General features: G+C 39.0%; 1 protein-coding gene across 1 annotated transcript; it reads left to right on the top strand.

Moving 5' to 3' along the window:
* Positions 1 to 71: 71 nt before the first annotated feature.
* On the top strand, positions 72 to 21,818 carry LOC139442596 (nuclear valosin-containing protein-like). The gene is made up of 24 exons (XM_071223448.1): positions 72 to 241; positions 1,290 to 1,363; positions 2,289 to 2,338; positions 3,180 to 3,288; positions 5,228 to 5,294; positions 5,945 to 6,259; positions 6,691 to 6,769; positions 6,907 to 6,971; positions 7,604 to 7,738; positions 8,656 to 8,757; positions 10,326 to 10,443; positions 11,208 to 11,346; positions 12,545 to 12,682; positions 13,938 to 14,062; positions 14,447 to 14,526; positions 15,114 to 15,236; positions 15,537 to 15,641; positions 16,356 to 16,418; positions 17,156 to 17,278; positions 18,543 to 18,642; positions 19,750 to 19,856; positions 20,477 to 20,553; positions 21,110 to 21,266; positions 21,732 to 21,818. The coding sequence occupies exons 1-24, from the start codon at positions 137 to 139 to the stop codon at positions 21,774 to 21,776; spliced, it is 2,601 nt and encodes an 866-aa protein (XP_071079549.1). The 5' UTR covers positions 72 to 136; the 3' UTR covers positions 21,777 to 21,818.
* The last annotated feature ends 1,494 nt before the right edge of the window (positions 21,819 to 23,312 follow it).

Here is a 23,312-nt window from a genome sequence, read left to right as displayed (position 1 = left end):
ATAATTCGCAACCTTTATTGGACCCCGTAACCAAAGGGACATAACTCCTCAATATTTTTCGATAACTCCGCACGTGGGTGAATGACATTTATTGCCATCAGTGAGTGTGGACCAGAAACCACAGACTCTGAACGTCATGAAAAGAAAACATCAAGATTTAAAACCTAACCCAGGTCACAAGAGCCCTCACCAAAGTGGATCATACATAAGTGATCCAAAGCTTACCCCAAGAATAAAACAGGTGGGAGTGTAGCGCAGGTCACATCCTATACTACAGACCTAAACAATTGTAGGCCTAAACAATATGTAATGTATGATACCGTTGTTTATATTACTGTCTGCATCCTTTGTTTATGTCACCGACTTCACCGATGATTCTCATCACTACCCTTGTATACACAACAGGCTTCTCTACTCCAGTATAACAATATCTACTCTAATGTATAAACATTGCCTCCTACCTGTATATATATACTTGCCAACCACACTTTGTATATCATTTGCTTGATAACGGTGTTAGAACCTACACCAAAACGTCGCTCTTAATTGTAATAAAGAAGTTGTTCATCCATAAGTTCTTATCTTTACTTAGTACTCCAACTTCTAAATGCCTATGAAATAAGTAATATGTTATTTTTAACCATTAAATAATTTCACTACCACTCAATCAGATATTGATGTACCAGTAGAGTTTCTATTACCAGTAAGAAAGATATTTGTAACTATATTCAGCCATTTATTACTTGGTACAACATCTACAAGTTCTGTGTGGTTTTAAATCATCCATGAAATAATTACCCGATTCACACCAAAACAATAGAGCTCCGCACAGCAAAGTCGACAACGCAAGAGCTGTGCATATTAAACTGCCTTCGGTAATTTTTTTTAGACGTAAAACGAGTTAAAAACTTGTGTGTTTTTCTTACCAATGAGTTACAAAATACTATAATTACCAGCTTGATTAGATTAGAAGCCAGTCATATTGTGCAATTCGCTTAACCTGTTCTTTGAACTTAAACAGTTATGTATGTGTATAGGTGTTTTGTCAAACGAGAAAAGTTTGGTCACGGTATAAGACTACACCCGCGATATGGTCACTGGAGCAGAGTAAGCTCAGGGTTATCGGCTATTGTTTACAAATAGTACTTAAGACCGGTTGACATACTGGCTCTTTAATACACCAATCGGTGCTGTTTCTACTCAGTGGTGTTATGCTGAGGTACAGCTCAGCTAAAACCACCTTTAGTAATTTCGTTTGATTAGTTTGTTTTTTGTGTTTATGATTTCAGTATATGAAAGCTAACAGCAACAGAAAACATCTCAGTATTTCATCGATATCTGAAGATTTGCAGCGACAGTATGGGTAAATAGCAATAATTTGACTATTTAGGATCAATTTCATTAAACACTGTAACAGGTAGAAGAGCAGATTTTCAAGTGTATTTGTATTTCTTCCAGCTTGTATTGAGAACTCTATATTATATAGCCTACTGCATGTGAAAAGATACTCTGAGTTATCATTTTACATGATATCAAATTATATTTACATGCTTAAAGGTCTGTTTGTACAGGATTCCAGCAAGGTAATCAACTACTATATACATTTGTTTCCTGCAATAGTTTGGGGCAGGGGTGGCCCAGTCATCTAATGGGCTGCAGTTCACTGTGCAGAGTTGTCCCTTGGGAAAATCAGAAACCTATTATTGTGGGTTCAAATCTCTGTTCACCCTGATTCTGTTTCTATGCTATGTATAACCATGCTCATGGATTTCACCAAAGTAGTAAAGTCTGAGACTTGCATCACTTCTGGCTTTCCTCCAACATTAAGCTGACAAACCTTAATTTAACTGGAATACTGTTAAAAACGACATTAATCACAACTCACACACTCCAGCAATAGATCACACATAGTCAAAGAATATGTCTCTACCATGTTTAAATCCCGTAATATGATATTTTGATATCTATAGAGTAGACAAATTCCTCTTTACAGAAAAGGCTGAGTTTACAGAGTCCGCTCTTCTGCGACTCCTCTGCATTATGCAAAGGAGCATTGAACAATGAGACCTGGTCTAGGTTTGGAGAAATTATATTTATCCTGCTGTTAATTTTTAGACACTAGTTGAGTTTATGAATATGTATAAATGTAGTATCTCTTTACAAAGAAGATTAATTAACAATCACATCCACCATGATATGTGTGCAGGCTACTCTGTATGATGTGAGTAATCTAGTCCACAGATGACATGTTTGACAGCATTTTGAAGAGAGTATTTTTTATTTTTCAGTGAATACTCCCGAAAGAAAAAGAATGCTTTTCACAAAATGGTTGAAAAAGGTATGTGTTGTCAGATACTGTACAATGCTGGCAAATATGTGGATAACAGTGCTGCGAGTTGGTTTACATTTTCACACTGATTGGTTTAGAAAAGAATACATTGTGGATTAATGACCAGTCATAAAAAGGAAAAGACAAGTGTTGCATCAAGAGAATACTGAGTGTAACTTAAGTAAATAGCAGTGAACAAACTGTGCAAACTTCTAAATATTTCTTACTATTGTCCGCAACCCGAAGACACATCTACTTACAGATTTGCAATAACAGTAAGCATTGGTAAAACATGTCTGTTATGAGAGTTTTGTTTTAAAGCTTTATGCTTAGGCTAAAAAAAATAAAAGAATTGGTTGTCAGGCAATGTTTTTTTGCGGTGTCTTTTTCATTTTGTTTTGGTGGGGTTGTTCAAACTAGTATGTAATCAAACAAACAATTGTGTACAATCAACCTGGGAAAAGGCCTCCCGACATAAATGTATTCCTTGGCGAGTAAAGTACTGGAAAACTGTATTTGACTACTGTTGGATTTTTTTTTGTTTTTTTAAAGTGGAAATATAAAAAGAAACATACGGTGAACTTTATGATTATGTGGACAGTGCCTGAGAACCAAGACTTTTATTTTTTTTAGCCTTAGCTTTGTTATTCTATATAAATTTATTCCAACAAATATATATATAATTGGATTTTCATCAATCAATGATTCCAAAATTGATTCCCTCGTTAGAAGCTAACTCCAACCTGTCATCAATAAAATACATTAATTTGATAAGGATTATTGTATTCTAAAAGAACCTACTTGCATAAAAATGTTTCTGCAATCAGTTTCTGTATATCTGTCATTTCAGCCTATTCAGTAGCATGTCAGCAGCTTGCAGCAGAGGAGGGGGACAGCTTTAATCTGGCAGAGGAAAATCATATGAAGAAAATGAAAAAGAAGAAAACTGATTCAGAAAGGTAATTTATGTTTGTGATTATCATGATAAGAGATGCTGGGGTTTCAACTACATTTTCTCACAATGGTTTGGAGTAAACAGAACTTCCTTGAATTAGCTCTGTTTCAAGTACACTTTACTTTATCATGGCACATACATGTAGTTCAACCAATACAATTCTTGTTTACAAGGTAGGTGCAAATGAAAGTGACAAATTTTGCTGGGATGATTTTGTTCAATTTCCAAAAAAGATATAAAACAAGTTTACACAATCAAAATACAAAAAAGTTATTCGAAGTAATTATATTTTAATCATGTTTTTTTATATAGTTTTTCAAAAGTTTGGAAAATCTCTATGTAAAACAAGTAATATTAATTGATCTTGCTATATTGTTTGTTACTTTTTAACTCAAGTGTGAATAGTATTCCTGTCATAACAGACCGCCTCCGTGGTCTAGTGGTAGAGCGTCCGCCCGGAGAGCGGAAGGTCCGGGGTACAATCCCCGACCGCGTCATACCAAAAGATGTTAAAAGATGGTACTTGTTGTTACCCTGTCTGGCACTCGGCATTAAGGGGTTAAAACAAGGACTGGTCGGCTCGGAGTCAGTACACTGTGTCTGAGTGGGGTATTCATGTTAAACTGCGGCTTGGTATCTCAGTGAGCTAGCACTATAAATCGGCATCAGTCAGGACTAGTACAAGCAGCCACACAAACACACACACGTACATGCACGTCGCTATATAAGTGCAATAATCTTGGACGCGACGTTAAACCCTATTTCACCTCACTCCACCTCACCTGTCATAACAACAACTTCAAGCCTGTTTTGAATATATTTATATGTGATATTAGATATTAGATAGATTAGTGGAGCAATCACTTTGGTGTTCAGTACTCCAGATAATTGTTTTTAATCCATTGAATATTTACACACAAGTCTTTATTCTCTTTGGGGGTAGCTATCTGTTGCCTTAATATGTTTTTGCTCCCTTTGGTCCAGTCTGTTGTGTATTTTTAACCAATGAGTAGGTATTTGTTAAACATATTTCAGCTTTAAATGCTGTTTCAGGTGTCTACTAATTTGAATGTGTTTAATTTGCTGCTCCTCGGGTGCCAAGCGTGTCATATTTTGTATGAACTCACGTGTAGTCATATATATGTGTAAGTTACAATAATCAACACATGGCGTTGTTGTGTATCATTCACTGCAGTAGAGTTCATGCATGTGATGGCTGCACTCACTCAGTAAGTGGCAAGTACAGATCTGTAAGGAAATACAGGTACTCAGGCTGAAATGGCCACATTGGGTGATAATGCACAATGTTATTATGATGTTGATCTGAAAAACAATTCATGCATGTTTGTGTAAGTTGGACTCAAACAGCTAATAATTATTGGGTAATGGTGAATATTTTTCCATATTTTATGTTTTTGCACAGGTTATCCGGATCTGTGTATTTTGGGATTTAAAACTGATATGTATGGCCCTTCGTTATCCCTTTTCATCAAACTATTATAAAAGACAATTTTCCTACTCTTTTTGAACCCACTTGAAGCTATTACTTTTCTTGTAGATATCTGACAATAAACTTGTAGGCCACATTGCTGATTCCATATGGGGCTTGTTTTTTTTAATTCATATTGATCAATGATTGGATGTGTTTGACTAATGTTTCAGAGCTTTATTGGAAAAAAAATATGTTTTTAGGTCACTGAAGTGTATTAGTTTTCAAAAGATCAGTTTAAAAAATGCTGATGAGCTACCAGGCCTACATGCTGTATTTGATCAGATGAGGGTAACAGAGACACACTTTTGTTTCTCATTGGTTTCTCTTGGCCAGTCATGGTAGATATCCAGATTTGGAACTTCATGATATATAGTGGGTAGTTTGTTTACAAAGATCTTGCAAATAAACATGCTTTTAAATTATTCTCTGTTTGGGTTTTTCATTGTTACAGTTCAGATGATTCAGATTCGGACAGCAACAGTTTCTCATCAGATAATCCAGACTATACAAAATTTGAGGTATGCAAATCTTTTCCACTTTCAGTGAGTAGGCATCAGTGTTGCAGCAGACTCTCCCTTTCCAGTTAGTTGTGTTACATGCCAGTCTATATTCCCACTAATGGATTTTTAATGGGAGATTATCCCACCACCACCATCATGACATTTAAAGTTTAAAGACACTGGAAAAAGGTTAAAAGGTGGATGTTTTTGAGCGTTTGATGCCTGGAATTATTTCAAAGTTAGACCTTCGTCTAATATATATATTCCTTAACGCAACTGACAAAGGATGTAGTGTGTGATTATTAAGACCCATACACAACAAGTTAAATTGTTTTCAGAGATCCAATAATAGTGAACAAACTTAATTAGCTCTTAAGTCGATGAAAATAAAATGTGTTGCTGTTTTCTATAAGAAATTTGTAATGTACACAAGCAATATGGACTGTCATGTAAATGTTCGGTCTAAGGGGGCTCTTGTAAAGATTACCTACCAACTGGTCTAGAAGTTGGTCATGGGGTGCTTATTAAGGCGAATATGGTAAATATAATTTTCAGGCAAGAAATGTCCAAAAACACTCTCAAGCCACTTACTTTCCTGCCTGAATGACATTATCGTGATAATCATCCGTATCATTTATAACCCCAATCACTACTGTGGTTAATTGTAGGACTCCAATGCAATGAATTCACTGATGTCTGACTTCTACAAGAGTTCACCACTGCACTCAAAACCTGGAGAAAAGTCGCGGGAAAACAAGGAAAGCAGCCCTCTGCCTGTTGATATGAAGAGTGGGAAAAAAACACCTGTAGCATCTCCCAAGGTTGGAGGCTGGTATATCGACAGAGGGATGCCCAAAACTACAAAGGATGATGTTGATGATGCTGGTGATGTCAATGATGACGTCAGTGTGCATAATGAAGTCCAAGATGTCAGCTTCACTGACACAAGCAAGTCAATGTTGCAGACACCAACCTCTCAGAAGGTAGGTTTGTGGGGCCAGTGGTCTGGTTATGTTCCCTGTAGGCACCATGTTTGAAATAATCAGACACAAAACTGCAAAAGAATTTGAGTTTTTTTGCTGTGGTGCTTATATTTCAAGTAAAATAGCAAATAAAACATCCCTTTTTCATCTTCCCAGTATCATTCATTGACAATGTTAATTTTGTTTTGTGAGGCATCTGTTCAGACACTAAGTTACTTCCATGATAAGCTGAAAGCTTGATACCTCATAACTCGCACAAGACACTGTATTACTTTGCCATACTGATAACATCATTTACCTAACCTGATATTGAATACTAGCCATCCAAATTTCAACAGAAATCATTAACAAAAAACTTGAATGCTTGCTTGGACTGCGTTTGTGGTGCTTTCATCAAGTAAGGATTGTCTTTGCCCGTTTGTACATTTCAGCTCCAGAAAGAGGAGGTGACAAAGAGTGGGAAGAAGAAAGTCAGAAAGGTGGGAGATAAACGGGAGGAAAAGAAAAAAGGTGAACATTTGACTAGAACAGTCTCTATTTCATTTTGATATTGTGTAAATGATGTATGATCTTTGGACTGTTCTCATACATTAAACCTACGCGTCATGACATATTTGTTCAAGCAGCTTTAAAGTGAACTGTTTCAGGGCCTGCGGTGCAGACATCAAGTGTTACATTTAGCGATGTAGGAGGGAATGATGCTACACTGCAGGTAGGGCTTCCCCGGGTGTGGATCTACATCTGTCGGTCCACTCGTTATGCTAAGTAGGCAAATCTTTACCAGCTCTACATAATGATGTTGTACATTGTGACAAAGACAGTGGCCAGTGCCGGACAAGGTGGTTCATGTCAGCTGTGCTTTGCTTTGTCAAAGTGAAACTTAAGTATCTATCTATGACATAATACTGGAGGTATTGAACCTTGGAATGGGACACTGACAAGAGTGAATGAAGACCAACATCTTGGAGAATAATTTGTTGGTCTGGCTCTGGACAAACTATGATGAAATGATTTGTTTCTATAGGTGTATTAAGGATCGCCATGAATAGCCGCAAGATTTCTGTCAGGAGTTAAGTCGTGTTCTCTCACTGTATTGCAGAAACATGAGGGAATAGAGTATTTTTTGGAGAGGATGGTTTGAAACATAATGATGAAATATTTATACAAACCCTTGTAGCCTTTAATACATTTGAAGTACGGACTGGCTTGTCTGGATTTACTTGTGTACATGTCTATAATGTACATTAAGGTTAAGGATCTTGGTTATTTTTAAGGATATAGTTTTAAAATATTTATGACCCCTCACTACTTTTGCTCAGTATATATTGATCTCCCTGTCTGCAGGACATATGCAAGTTGCTGGTGCACATGAAGCACCCCGAGGTGTACCAACAGCTGGGGGTCACCCCACCACGAGGATTCCTGCTGCACGGGCCCCCAGGGTGTGGGAAAACACTCCTCGCTCATGCTATTGCTGGGGTAGGTCCACATAGAAGTTGAAATTGTTATAGTTTTTAGTTAATTGTTGTTACATGTATGACCAACAGCTTCAGATGTATTGCTTTCTGTTTTCATTTCAATAGTTTGAGGTTGAGCTACCAGTTTTTAAGATATGTTGTTAGTAGACCAATACCCAGGTGAAAAATTCTTTCAATTAGTATATTGTAAACATGGTAAAACATCAATAAGTTAACATCACATGATGATAACATATTTGGACAGCAGAAAGAAGTATTATTAGTACCAACATCATCCTCATTGCCAACTGTCAACAACAATCAACAAACACAACTGTTCTATGTTTAGCATTATAAAGCCCCCATCCTTACAGATAATATGACATGTGTCTGTCTGTGTGTCATGGCATCCCAACAGATGTAGGACCTGTGTCTAAAGTGTGTCATAGAATCCTTGCCATAGGTCTTCAGAAACCCATGTTTGCTGTAAAAGGCGATTATGCTTGTCGTAAGAGGTGACTAATGGGATCAGGTCGTCAGACTCGCTGATTTGGTAGATACATGTCATCGATCCCAACTGCTTGGATCAATGGTTATAATATTAATCAATGGATTGTCTGGTCCAGACTCAATTATTTACAGACTGCCGTCATATTGCTAAGTGAGGCCATAACCATAATCATATTGATGGAAAATTTAGGATTTTCAGTTATGGCTGTATGATGGCAGCCGGTAAGTATCCAGTGATTGATATTGCAAGCGACATCCACATCGTAGGTTTCTGATGACACAATCAACCAAGTCCCCAAGCCAGACCACCGGATCCATTATGTCACCTCTTACAAGCATCTGTACCTGGGGAATCCCCACTGGGTTTAGTGAGGCCTCAGATAGTAAATGCTATACCAGAAGCCCTCAAATTTCACTGTCTGCTTTCAGGAGCTGGAGATGCCCTTCATCAAGATTGCTGCAACGGAGATTGTGTCAGGAGTATCTGGAGAGTCTGAGGAGCAGATCCGTGACTTGTTTGATAAGGCTGTTGTAAGTACAGATCGGGGTAGTTTATGTTATGTGTATAGTTGATACTGATATGGTTTCTCATGTCATAATAGTACCCGTGAATATCCGGGTTAGAAAAAGTCTTCACCAACCAATGCTTGCCGTAAAGGCGACTATGCTTGTTGTAAGAGGTGACTAAATGGATTAGATGGTCGGGCTTGCTGACTTAGTTGATGCAAGTCATCGGTCCAAATCGCGGGGATCGATGCTCATGATGTCAGTCACTGGATTGTCTGGTCCAGACTCTATTATTTACAGACCGCCATCATATAGCTTGAAAATTGCTGAGTACGGCGTTAAACAACAAACAAACAAGCAAACATCTTTTGTCATAAATCAGATTACAGTGTCTCCTATTCTGATCTATTTGTTTCTTAACTTCCCTGGCCTTAGTTTTTGGAATCTGTGATTTGCTGTGATCTTGTTCCAGGCTGTAATCCGTGATTGGCTGTGATCTTGTTCCAGGCTGTAATCTGTGATTGGCTATGATCTTGTTCCAGGCTGTAATCCGTGATTGGCTGTGATCTTGTTCCAGACTGTAATCTGTGATTGACTGTGAGCTTGTTCCAGGCTGTAATCCGTGATTGGCTGTGATCTTGTTCCAGGCTGTAATCTGTGATTGACTGTGATCTTGTTCCAGGCTGTAATCTGTGATTGGCTGTGATCTTGTTCCAAACTGTAATCTGTGATTGACTGTGATCTTGTTCCAGGCTTTAATCCGTGATTGGCTGTGATCTTGTTCCAGGCTGTAATCTGTGATTGTCTGTGATCTTGTTCCAGGCTGTAATCCGTGATTGGCTGTGATCTTGTTCCAGGCTGTAATCTGTGATTGGCTGCGATCTTGTTCCAGGCTGTAATCTGTGATTGGCTGTGATCTTGTTCCAGGCTGTAATCTGTGATTGGCTGTGATCTTGTTCCAGGCTGTAATCCGTGATTGGCTGTGATCTTGTTCCAGGCTGTAATCCGTGATTGGCTGTGATCTTGTTCCAGGCTGTAATCTGTGATTGTCTGTGATCTTGTTCCAGGCTGTAATCCGTGATTGGCTGTGATCTTGTTCCAGGCTGTAATCCGTGATTGGCTGCGATCTTGTTCCAGGCTGTAATCTGTGATTGGCTGTGATCTTGTTCCAGGCTGTAATCTGTGATCGGCTGTGATCTTGTTCCAGGCTGTAATCCGTGATTGGCTGTGATCTTGTTCCAGGCTGTAATCTGTGATTGGCTGTGATCTTGTTCCAGGCTGTAATCTGTGATTGGCTGTGATCTTGTTCCAGGCTGTAATCTGTGATTGTCTGTGATCTTGTTCCAGGCTGTTATCTGTGGTTGTCTGTGATCTTGTTCCAGGCTGTAATCCGTGATTGGCTGTGATCTTGTTCCAGGCTGTAATCCGTGATTGGCTGTGATCTTGTTCCAGGCTGTAATCTGTGATTGGCTGTGATCTTGTTCCAGGCTGTAATCCGTGATTGGCTGTGATCTTGTTCCAGGCTGTAATCTGTGATTGGCTGTGATCTTGTTCCAGGCTGTAATCAGTGATTGGCTGTGATCTTGTTCCAGGGTTGTGCCCCCTGTGTAGTGTTCATAGATGAAATTGATGCCATCACCCCAAAGAGAGAGACAGCTTCAAAAGACATGGAGAGGAGGATCGTAGCTCAGCTGCTGGCTTGTATGGATGGTTAGTAGAGTTCCTGATCAAACCCAGTCTGAGACACAGGGGTCAATCCTATGGCCAGACCCGGAGTGCCCAGAGATTACGATATGCATATAACCAGTATATGGTTAGCAAGATTTTCCTGTACACATTATATAGGTCTGTTGAGATGTAGAACGTTTTTACTGCTGCAAACCAATCACTGTTCTGTACTACATCATCCCGAATATTTGTAAAGTGTGACATTTTTCTTCATCGTGCTGTAAGGTGACAACTCTCCATACCTATTGACCCCTGCTGCAGGTATTCCATACAGAGGGATATGATTGTGTTAAATGTTAAAAGTTAGTTCATAAATATCATGAGATCTCGCGAGACTCCATTTAGGATGGCGGTGCCCAGCGAGTGATCGCACTGGATGTCACCATGGTAACATATGACTGGTAAATGTGATGGTATATATGACGTAAGGGAGGTAGGTTGCTGGGGGGATGACGGTTAGATGTTAGTCTGGTTGAGACTGCTGGTGTGTACACACATACATGTCTTGTTATAAAATATATAACCGAATAAACAAACTTTGACTCAAGACATCATCTTTGTGTCATCTGGCCCACATTCTGATCTAACAATTGCTTGCACAGTTCAAACTTTGTTTGGCAGTCAGAGGTTTTGGAAAGTGTGGAACTATGCAGAACAGATGGTCCTGACTTTGAGTTGTGTAAATATTATTGAAGGAAACTGTTTTTGTTAGTTTTGTTACTGGTTTAACTGTCGTTTTATCACAGATCTGAACACAAAGACTGCCCCTGTGTTAGTGATAGGAGCAACCAACAGACCTGACTCTCTCGACCCTGCTCTCAGACGAGCCGGCAGGTTTGATAGAGAAATCTCACTTGGGATCCCTGATGAAAATGCAAGAATAAGGTAATTGGTGCTCTGTTGGTATGTTATCATTAAATGTGACATTGAACCTGGAAAAAAGTTCTTCATGTATTTGACGGAGATTGAAGGTCAAGGTCTTCCAAATGTGTGTGAACTATTTAGATGTATTAAGAAATACTATTCAGAGCTTGAGATAAGCTGCTTATTAAAATCTGCATTATATGCATATATGCAATATGCAATAAACTGAAATACACAGATAAATCAAATCCTAGCGTATCAAATACGCAAGAAAAAATATAAATACTCTATTGAAAATAAAATTAATGTGTGTACTACAACTGTTAGATAAAATGATTGTGTATCAACAGATATCGAAATTAACATACAGATTGTTTCATTCGAAAAAGCTTGTGCGACAAACATACTGATAGATGCCAACTGAAAAGCACATTGTGCCTAGTCAATGTACATGTATCTTAAACAGTCGCTGATTGGTGATAGATAAAATAATGCCTAAATTACAATGCTAGGTTATGCAAACAAAAACGGCTTTCTGGAGAGGGAGCAGCATGCAGACACAGAAGGAGTTACTACTATTCATATAGTTCTAAATGATTTACAGGGATTGTTACGAAACAGGTTTTCAAGTTAAAATACCCACATGTCAAGAAACAGGTGTGTAAAAAAGAATTTGAATACCCTCTAAAAGTTGTGGATACCCAATCAAAGTCAAACCCCTGGGTAAAATACCCAAATAACCCAAAGCTTATCTATAGCTCTGACTATTGCTAACCAGATTTTCCAGTTATTGTTTGTATTATAATCACAAGGGACTTTGTATATGATAGATAGACTCAGGGAATACATCAGTTAAGTTTAATAACCCATCCAACATTTGAAATTTCCCATTCCTTTGACAAAATGCTCTTATTTAATAACCCTTTGAAGATTTGGGGTTAGAATTGGTATCTTGCAACCTATGCTGGTTGTAAGGGGGGACTTAGTGTATCGGGTGGTTAGACTCGATGACTTTGGTGATGGCATGTCAACGTGCCCTGACAGTATGGATCATTGCTCATAACATGAATCACTGGATTATCTGGTCTCGATTATATACAGGCCGCCATCATATTGCTGTAATATTGCTGACTGCAGTGTTTAACGGCAAGTGAACAAACATACAATCTTATGAAGTAAGCTCTGTGTACAATGTGTTTATAGGGTTGCCATGTTTCAGGATCCTGCAGGTGCTGTGTCGTGGCCTTCGTCTTTCAGCAGATTTTGACTTCCAGCATCTGGCTCACAACAGCCCAGGTTTTGTTGGAGCAGATCTAATGGCCTTGGCCAGGGAGGCGGCCATGATTGCTGTCAACAAGTAGGTGTAGGATTCTGTGCAGTGGGATTCATATTCTGCTCAACATTTGCTAGGGATATTCTGAGTGTCCAGATGGTCGATAATTCTGACAGGTTGTTTGGAGATGTTGGCATATCAATAGGATGAGATTTGGGCTGGACCTGAAACAACTTTAGAGTCATTTCATGATAGACAAAAAATAATAGTTTTTGTATTGACCAAGTTTAATTGTTATCTGTTCGTTTTCCAGAATTTGCTGAAGGGAAACAATGTAATTTTTTTCTGCAGATGACAAACATGTTTTTATTGCAAATGTAGGGATTGTGTATGCGCTGGTGATGTGCTTCATTTCGATTCGCTTTATAGACGGGGTATATAAATTACCATTGATTTTGGAGGCCCGTATAGAAGGGTCGTCTTATACGTGGGGTCGCTTTCTAGATGGCGATATACGGTAAAGTTGTCTATATGTTGTTTGTTGTCTCCTAGCTTTCGTAAGAGTGTGAGCTAGAATAGTATCCCTATCAGGAGTTGAGTAGTATTGTTCAGACTCCTGCATTAAAGTAAACTTCTGTAGTCGTTGTGGGAGAGAAGTAACAGTGTCTCACCACAAACACCTGCTGTTTCAGCCATGCATATCCAATCATCTAGGTCTGGGACAGGTAATTCGGGTACCCGGGTCGGGTGGGTACTGACTAGGACCCGGGTACCCACAGGACTACCCGGACCCATGGTTAGTCAAGTGATATATTGTCTAATGACTAAAATTATCTGGAACTCTATGGTTACATTACAAGTCATTAATGTTCACTTCTCTTTCTGAAAATGCACCCATTCCTTCTATATGGTTGAATAAAGATATAACTTAAGTCAACTTCAGTGTATGCATGACCAGATTGTTTAATACATGTATCTAAATATGTTTTGCCAGAGCTATGCTAAAAAAGTTCCCAATCAGACATTTTGAGATCTCTCCTGAGACCTACAGTGGGTACCCAGGTAATGTCAGGTAATAGGAGGTTGGGTACCCAGGCAGTAAATTTGGACTTGTCCCAGCCCTACAATCATCCCCTCTGAATTATCCCCATCTGGACATTCAGTATGTCCCTATTAAGTCTTCTAATATTTTTTTACAGGCAGTTCTCTTTTTACTCCTTTCTGTAGTTGTAGACTCAACCAGTTGTAATTTTGACAGCTAACATGTAGACAAATGAAGGAAGTGAAATGAAACATCTTCTCTGAAGACAGGTGTGTGACTCCCAGTGTCGTGTTTCAGGGTGTTTCAGGAACTGCAGAGGGAGAAAGTTACGTCTGCCTCAACATCCTGCCAACCAGACATCGTAGACAGTGTAGAAGACTGCCCTGACAACAGGAGACACATATCTCCAGAACTCGCATCAGGTGAGCATATAGTCATCAGTCCTTTTTATGTCCATGACTTACTTTACAGATTTCTGTTTCAAGAATATAGGGTTGGCATGTCTGACTGCCAGACCTGTAAAACATATGTTATTAAAGAAACTTGTTGCTCAGAGTGTTTCTTTAAAAGACAAGTCAAAGAGTTACTTCCCTTCTGTTCTTAAACATGTACTCTGCATTTGTGTAACTTTGGATCAGACGAAACGAAAACATCTTTCATCTGCTGGAGATATTGAATTGCCTTGTAACATAGACATAAGGATTGGCATGATTGTTATCTTATTAGAAATAAATAAAAGAAATATAATTAACTGTCTTGTAATATTGATCTTTTATCTTTTACATGTGTTTATGTAATATATTTAGTGTTGTCATGGTTACGGGATCACCCTCCATTGTCGGAACAGCAGTTACAGGATCTTTTCATTAAGATGGAGGACTTTGAGGTATTTACATTCTGCAGTATAGTCACATGGAGATATGTAATCAATAGCAAATTGTTAGTTGAGACCTTTTTAAAGGTTGTCACTGACATCTCAATATTTATTTCACAAAACATGGAATTATTTTGTGAACATACTCTGTTTGATCAAGAATCACTTCATATATGATTTTTTAAGAAAACAATCCTACTCATTGTTTATTAATGTATTATTTTGTAACCATAGCAAACAATTTTATTTAAATTTGATTTGTTATTGTCAAGTACTATTGAAGCACTAATAAAATATTATGTTATTACAATTCTGAATGTTATACATTATACAACAAGTACAATAATAATATCACATGCTGTCATGCCATACGTTCTTTAATATATTCTCTGTATACTATTAAAACAGAATTAAGCTGTTGAAAAGAAAATTAAGAAACTAGCCTAATGCTCTTTGTATTTCCTCCATCAGTGTAAGGGTGGATGTTGTAGCTTCACTTGCTAAGGGGCTGGTCATTAGGTTTATGGGGGTTATTCTGGTGGGGTTGTTCTTAGGACTGTATCATATTTTGCTGACCTTTCCCTCATTCAATTCAACAGGAGGCGTTAAAACATGTGCAGCCATCAGCCAAGCGTGAAGGCTTCGCCACCATTCCTGACGTGACATGGTCCGACATTGGAGCTCTCCACTCAGTGAGGGAAGAACTGCAACTCGCTATACTTGTACGGTCGGTTCTGTATCATAGTGTATTGATTGATAGGTTAGTGAGTGAGTGAAAGTTGTTTAACGCAATATTGCATTTGTCTCTGCAGCCTGTAAATAATGAGTTTGGACCAGGCAGCCAAGTGACTGAAAACAGGATCAACAGTCCACATCATTGGGTCACAATGACACAAAATCAGTCACCAAGCCTGACTTAACTCTATCACTTTGTTTATTGTGAGTGACTTACATCTTACATATTGTGGGTTGTTTTTGGTCAGTGACTAACATCTTACATATTTTTAACCCTTTGTCTCCAGGCGCCAGTGCAACACCAGGTAGAGTTCCAGTCACTAGGGTTAACCAACCCCCCAGGGATACTGCTTGCAGGACCCCCAGGGTGTGGCAAGACACTTCTGGCCAAGGTAAGCGGGCAGTGAGTGGGTAGGTGAGTGGGTGTGGACGGAATGGAGGGATTAGACGATTAAATCTCACAAATCAATATAATTTGAGCCAGACAAACCAGTGGTTCACATCATGAACAGTGATCCATCTCCTCAAGATGCCAAGACGAACAACTAGGAAGGTCACTAATTATTAAAATCTGATGTCAGTAGTGGGTAGGTGAGTGGGTGTGGACGGAATGGAGGGATTAGACGATTAAATCTCATAAATCAATATAATTTGAGCTAGACAAACCAGTGGTTCACAGCATGAACAGTGATCCATCTCCTCAAGATGCCAAGACGAACAACTAGGAAAGTCACTAATTATTAAAATCTGATGTCAGTGACTGATGATAGTGAAGGACTGGTGTATGTAAAATAGCGGAAGAGTAGGTTTGACTTGGCATAACAAATTACTGGTAATGGCTTGTGCAGAACACATTTCAAACATTAACCTGAAATATGATTTCCATGTGGAAGCATGGGGACCTGTACAGGGGGAGATGTCAATGTGTATATTGTTAGCTGTCGTAACAATCAATATGGGACTGAAATGCTATTCTCAGAGGCCGAAAATACACCACTTTGTAAGATTATGTTAAAAACTTATCAGCTACAGTAGGCTACGTTGAATTCATTCTACACCACATATGAGAGGTATTAATATTCATGATAAACTTATTTATTTTCAAGGCAATAGCGAACGAATCTGGAATCAACTTTATTTCAGTCAAGGGACCCGAGTTGCTTAACATGGTGAGTTATGCAAATGGTGATAAAGGATGTTCTCCAGTAGATAGGCCATGTCTTGTCAATTTGGACTGATATGACCTGGTTATGAGACGGACAGTATTTACTCTCTCACGTTGTAGTTTACAAACTTCATATTATTCACCCGTGAAGATCCGGGGTAGAATAGGTCTTCAGCAACCCATGCTTGCCGTAAAAGGCGACTATGCTTGTCGTAAAAGGCCACACACGGGATCGGGTGGTCAGGCTCGCTGACTTGGTTGATGCATGTCATCGGTCCCAATTGCGTTGTTCGATGCTCATTATGTCAATCACTGGATTGTCTGGTCCAGCCTCAATTATTTACAGACCGCCGTCATATAGCTTGAATATTTCTGAGTGCGGCGTTAAACAACAAATAAACAAACAAACAAACATCATATTATTCTGTCAGGCCACACTCTGTCAGTGTTCTTGAATCTAAGAACATTTGAAGATGCAATCATTAATGAATCTTATAACTGTTTCCATGATTACTGGTTGCTGTTAAAATGAGTTTAAGTATAATTAGTTTAGGGAATCATAATGAGTTTTGTTCATCATTCTAGACATATATATAATAAGTAAGATCTAATTATACCAGAAACCTAAACTAAGGTGAAATGATGGGAACAAACTAACTATTCCAGTGTGTCATCAAGAGTGAGAGTGAGAGAGCTGCTTAACAAGAGAAACTCTCAGATACCATCGTGTTGCTGTTCCAGTATGTCGGTGAGAGTGAGAGAGCTGTGAGGCAGGTCTTCCAAAGGGCACGTAACTCCTCCCCATGTGTCATCTTCTTTGATGAGCTGGATGCTCTCTGTCCCAAGCGGTCAGGCTCAGGAGAGGTACAGTCAGCGGAAGAATGACCAGCTTGTGTACCTTGTCATGTTTTTCCATGTTTTGTTTCATTTGAATGTAATACCAGATTATTTTGAAAAATGAATTACACTAGATTTATCGTCATTAATTAAACTTTTTCATTTACCTTCTCTCAAATAGTTATGATTTCACCATTACTTAAATACTGTTATGAATAAGAGTCATACCCATTTGAATGATTGATCCTAAATGCCTATTTTCCCTGCAGTTTTATTGTATGATAAACAACAACCATGATTCCTTTATTTCTTATATGAGATATCAACATTATTTACAACCTCCCTTAGGATGTTAATCATATTTACAAGCTTTAAAAATATTTACCCTTATTTAGTTAATGATTACTCCTAGAATACAATTCGATCTCGGCAATGTTGGACAAGTCCAATTTAGGAACTGGGGGTTATGTTTGCCATTTCCTGAATATTCTCACAGTTCTTAAGGTGAATACCTGTACCTTTTCTCTCAATTTAGTACTTTTCCTCAATATAGGACCCATGAAGGTCCGGGGTAGAATAGGTCTTCAGCAATCCATGCTTGTTGTAAAAGGCGACTGTGCTTGTAAGAGGGATTGTGTGTTCAGGCTCGCCGACTTGGTTGAAGCATGTCATCGAATCCCAATTGCGTGGATCGATGTGCATGATGTCAATCACTGGATTGTCTGGTTCAGACACGATTATTTACAGTCCGCCGTCATATAACTGGAATATTGCAGAGTGCGGCATAAAACAACCAACCAACCAACTCTCAATATAGATTGCAATATCTCACACACTACGTTGCCCAGCTACATATAAGGGTAACAACTCACTACCCTCGAAAACATTATATCTAATTTACGACATCATCACGTTGTGAGTTAATATTTAACGTCACATCGGCAATATTTCAGCCATATCGTGATCATTTTGTTGTGAGCATACGTTCAAGTCTCCAGAAAAGATGTCATGATAGAACAATTTTTTGTCGTGAAATTAACCACACCATATTCTTCATGATTTATCATGTAGCAATCTTATATTCAGTTATAGCAAACATTCCATCATCTATGATCTCATGCGTTAAGACCTGGGGGTTATGTCATGTTTTTCTACCACGAACACACAAGACGGTACAGTCCTTTAAATGTCGACCATTGATATGACGAAACATTTTGTCATTCAGTAGTTGTATATTTATTGCTGTTATTATACCTTTTACCTGTAAACTGTATCCTGCTTTGTCCTACAGGGAGGTTCCAGCGTGCGGGTTGTCAATCAGATGTTGACGGAGATGGACGGGCTGGAATCTCGCAAACAAGTCTTCATCATGGCTGCCACAAACAGACCAGGTAACCCTTCACTCCTTCTCAGTACGAAGACCGCCTCCATGGTCTAATGGTAGAGCATCTACCCTGACAGCGAAAGGTCGGGGGTTCGATCTCACATAACCATATTATATTACTGACAATTTGGCATCATGTGCCATGATGCATCCAAACTGAAGTGAATTGTAACATCCGACAACACCTTCAAACCAAGTGAATCATTACATCAGACAACACATACCATCAAACCAAGTGAATCGTTTCATCGGAAAAAACCATCAAACCAAATAAATCGTTACATCCGACAACACACACCATCAAACCAAGTGAATTATTACATCAGACAAAACCATCAAACCAAGTGAATCATTACATCAGACAACACATACCATCAAACCAAGTGAATCGTTACATCAGACAAAACCATCAAACCAAGTGAATCGTTACATCCGACAACACACACCATCAAACCAAGTGAATCATTACATCAGACAAAACCATCAAACCAAGTGAATCATTACATCAGACAAAACCATCAAACCAAGTGAATCGTTACATCAGACAAAACCAGCAAACCAAGTGAATCATTACATCAGACAACACCATCAAACCAAGTGAATAGTTACATGCGACACCATCAAACCAAGTGAATCATTACATCAGACAAAACCATCAAACCAAGTGAATCGTTACATCAGACAAAACCAGCAAACCAAGTGAATCATTACATCAGACAACACCATCAAACCAAGTGAATAGTTACATGCGACACCATCAAACCAAGTGAATCATTACATCAGACAAAACCATCAAACCAAGTGAATCATTATATCCGACAACACACACCATCAAACCAAGTGAATTGTTACATCCAACAAAACCATCAATCCAAGTGAATTATTAATCCAACAACACGGTCAATCCTGCTTTTTGAGTTGGCAACATATTAACAGAAGATACGTTTCCTGTTTATGTTTCAAATTTCTCAACGACGATGAAAATTATTTGGTATTATTGTTATACTTTTTGAGGAAATGAAATTGAGAACTCTCAGTGCATTTTGTAAACGCAGCAAGCTTAATCTTTAGCCTTCCTATATTGTGCATTACTGGTATTCATGATCATTTTCAGACATAATCGACCCTGCCATCCTGCGCCCCGGTAGACTGGATAAGCTGTTGTATGTGGGTCTCCCATCACAGGAAGACAGGCTGGATATCCTCAATACCATCACCAAGGTAGCTGAATGTCAGTATGGTGGAACATGTTTGACACTACAGCACAAGAAAGATTCAGATATTTATGTGTTTGTAAATGAATGGGTTTCAAAGTTCAATGTTCGAACAAAGTTCCTTAGTTTAGTTAGAGGGGTTAACAGGTCTGCAAGTTTTCTATCATACATTAACAAATTTTCTGGGGTACTGACAGCTCTATGTATGGTAAGTATTTTAATTTACCCTGAAAATCAATAAAGAACATCTCTAATCACCAAATCTAATTCATAAATCATTGTGAATGAAGGATTTGCTTGACAACATATTTTTATGGGGTTGGTCACTGAAGTAGTTAATTTTGTTTATCAGACATTTAACTGTGTCACTGTTTGTTAAGAGGAGAGTCACACATTCTGTCATGTTGCAAGCTTGCAGTTTTGCAAAGAAGTTTATAACAACATTTCAGTAATGGAATATTGATGTCAAAGTGACTGAGAATGACTTGAGATATTTCACATTTTGCCGTCATGTACCAGTACTAAATATTTGCTAAATGTAGGGTCCAAAAGTGTCATGTTCCTAGTGGCTGTTAAATGTGCAAGTCTAACCTGTATTACAGAGTTAAAACCATGTCTGTATTTCAGAATGGGACCAAGCCACAACTGGCACCAGATGTCAGTCTTGCCACAGTGTCCATTGATCCTAGATCTGAGGGATTCACGTAAGTCAGCCCACTTCCCTCCAAGCAGGAAATTGTGTCTTACCCCTGTGGGGATATCGAGTCACAAAGTAGATCTCTTGTACCCCGGTAGTAGACTTATACAGGTCAGGTGGTCACAGTGTATGACCTGGAGGGTCAATCACTCCATTATAGTCCACCGTGATATATCTGAAATATTGCGGACTGGCCTAACACAACATCCATCCATGTAGTTATGTCATGTATTTTTATTGAACAACTGACACAGTTTGACATCAACTATCATTAAAATAACACTGAGATGTTTTCTTTTTCTCTGCTTGCATGTTTATGGATCAGTTGGTCCACCTCCAAGCCATAGGTTTGGAAAGATTGGCACTCTCAGCAATTTTGATTTAAGTCTCTCAAACTCATCACGATTTAGCAGTTAATGACGACCGAAATTACACAGAAATAATATCTCATTTTCACCCTGGTATTTTAATTACAAGATCTAGAACAAGGCACAAAATGAACACTATTCAGACCTCTGGGTTCCCCTTTAAATCCATCTCCTATCACATGCTTACTTCAACAGAGGAGCTGATCTGGCCGCGCTGGTTAGGGAGGCATCAGTGACGGCACTCAAAGACATCATCAAACTGCCAGCCTCTGACCGCCCTGCTACAGTCAGTGTCACAGCCCAACATTTCGAGTCAGCATTCAACAATGTCAAATCATCGGTCTCCAAAAAGGTAATTCATTACACAATAAACATGTTGGGGTATTTGGGGGAATACATTTCAGAGTGCTGTTGTAGCATCTGTGAGTTGCAACTTGCATAGATAAGTTATCATCAAAATAAAATCTGTTGCTTAGTTTTATGTAAGAAGTATATAATGGATGATTGGCTTAGGGACATTTATCAAAGGAGATGGAGTGCAGAGTGAGGCATAGAGAGTCACTAATGGTTCTATTCTTGATGTGTTCCTGCCACAATGCCACTGGTACTACTTCTTACTATTGGTAATAGTTTTGTAAACTTTGGCATTTGAATCTAGTTGCGAGGGGTAAAAAAGACACTTTTCAGTATAGTACTAAGCTTAATCTGAACATAAATTTTGTTTTATAAATAATAAATAAATCATTATTGAGATAACATGGTATTTTGAGGGCTTTGATGAATATGTTAAGAATAACACTGAAATTTTTCTTTGCAGGATCAAGAAAAATACTTAAGAGTGAAGGATTCCTTAAGATCTTGAGAATTGTGCAATCTGTACATACGTTTTGTAAATAAAAATGTAATGTCATATACAGCAGAGAGATGGTTATGATTTATTTTGATCAAGTATCTGCTGAAGATACCCAAGTTGTTATATTCCAGGGGAATATTTCTAACAGCTCATCATTACATAGATTTCATACATTTATTTTGTTTAAACAGAACATGGCATCAAGTCAGAGTAAATGAAAATATTCATGAGATTGAAATTGTGAGATCCAGACATTTGTGTGATGAATCTTACTCTTAGATTCACCGACTTGTGGCCAGAGTTTCCACAAAGTCCCCTTGACCAGAAGATGAAACTTTTGTATTATCCATTATGTTGATCAACAGAGAATGTCACATATTTCAAAATGACATGTTGGAATGGCATTTCCTGTGGGGACCATGGTTACATTCAATGGTGTGGATCACTGTCTGGTCATGTGACTTGACTGATTGCGTGTCTTTGTACCTCGATGGTGTGGATCACTGCCTGGTCATATGACTCGACCGATTGCATGTACCGGTACTTGAACCGCGATGGTGTGGATCGCTGCCTGGTCATATGACTTGACTGATTGCGTGTCCTCGTACCTCAATGGTGTGGATCACTGTCTGGTCATGTGACTTGACTGATTGCGTGTCCTCGTACCTTGATGGTGTGGATCACTCTCTGATCATGTAACTGGACTGATTGCGTGTCCTCGTACCTCGATGGTGTGGATCGCTGCCTGGTCATGTGACTCGACTGATTGCGTGTCTTTGTACCTCGATGGTGTGGATCACTGCCTGGTCATGTTACTTGACTGATTGCGTGTCCTCGTACCTTGATGGTGTGGATCACTCTCTGATCATGTAACTGGACTGATTGCGTGTCCTCGTACCTCGATGGTGTGGATCGCTGCCTGGTCATGTGACTCGACTGATTGCGTGTCTTTGTACCTCGATGGTGTGGATCACTGCCTGGTCATGTGACTTGACTGATTGCATGTCTTTGTACCTCGATGGTGTGGATCACTGCCTGGTCATGTGACTTGACTGATTGCATGTCTTCGTATCTTGATAGTGTGGATCTCTGTCTGGTCATGTGACTCGACTGATTGCATGTCCTCGTACCTCGATGATGTGGATCACTGCCTGGTCATGTAACTCGACTGATTGCTTGTACTTGTACCGTGATGGTGTGGATCGCTGTCTGGTCACGTGACTCGACTGATTGCTTGTACTTGTACCGTGATGGTGTGGATTGCTGTCTGGTCATGTGACTTGATTGATTGCGTGTCCTTGTACATTGATGTGTGGATCACTGTCTGGTCATGTGACTTGACTGATTGCATGTCTTCGTATCTTGATGGTGTGGATCACTGTCTGGTCACGTGACTCGACTGATTGCTTGTACTTGTACCGTGATGGTGTGGATTGCTGTCTGGTCATGTGACTTGATTGATTGCATGTCCTTGTACATTGATGTGTGGATCACTGTCTGGTCATGTGACTTGACTGATTGCATGTCTTCGTATCTTGATGGTGT

This window comes from Haliotis cracherodii, unplaced genomic scaffold (genome assembly GCF_022045235.1).
Source record: "Haliotis cracherodii isolate W230 unplaced genomic scaffold, xgHalCrac1.p SCAF_5, whole genome shotgun sequence".
Taxonomy (NCBI): Eukaryota; Metazoa; Mollusca; class Gastropoda; order Lepetellida; family Haliotidae; genus Haliotis; species Haliotis cracherodii.
This window is presented reverse-complemented; position numbering and strand designations above follow the sequence as displayed.

Bases quoted from the DNA above. Each gene is read 5' to 3' on its own strand.
- LOC139442596 (XM_071223448.1), top strand. From the start codon at position 137: ATGAAAAGAAAACATCAAGATTTAAAACCTAACCCAGGTCACAAGAGC. The intron at 11,347-12,544 runs GTAATTGGTGCT...GCCATGTTTCAG, and splicing joins GATGAAAATGCAAGAATAAG to GATCCTGCAGGTGCTGTGTC. The intron at 12,683-13,937 runs GTAGGTGTAGGA...GTCGTGTTTCAG, and splicing joins GCCATGATTGCTGTCAACAA to GGTGTTTCAGGAACTGCAGA.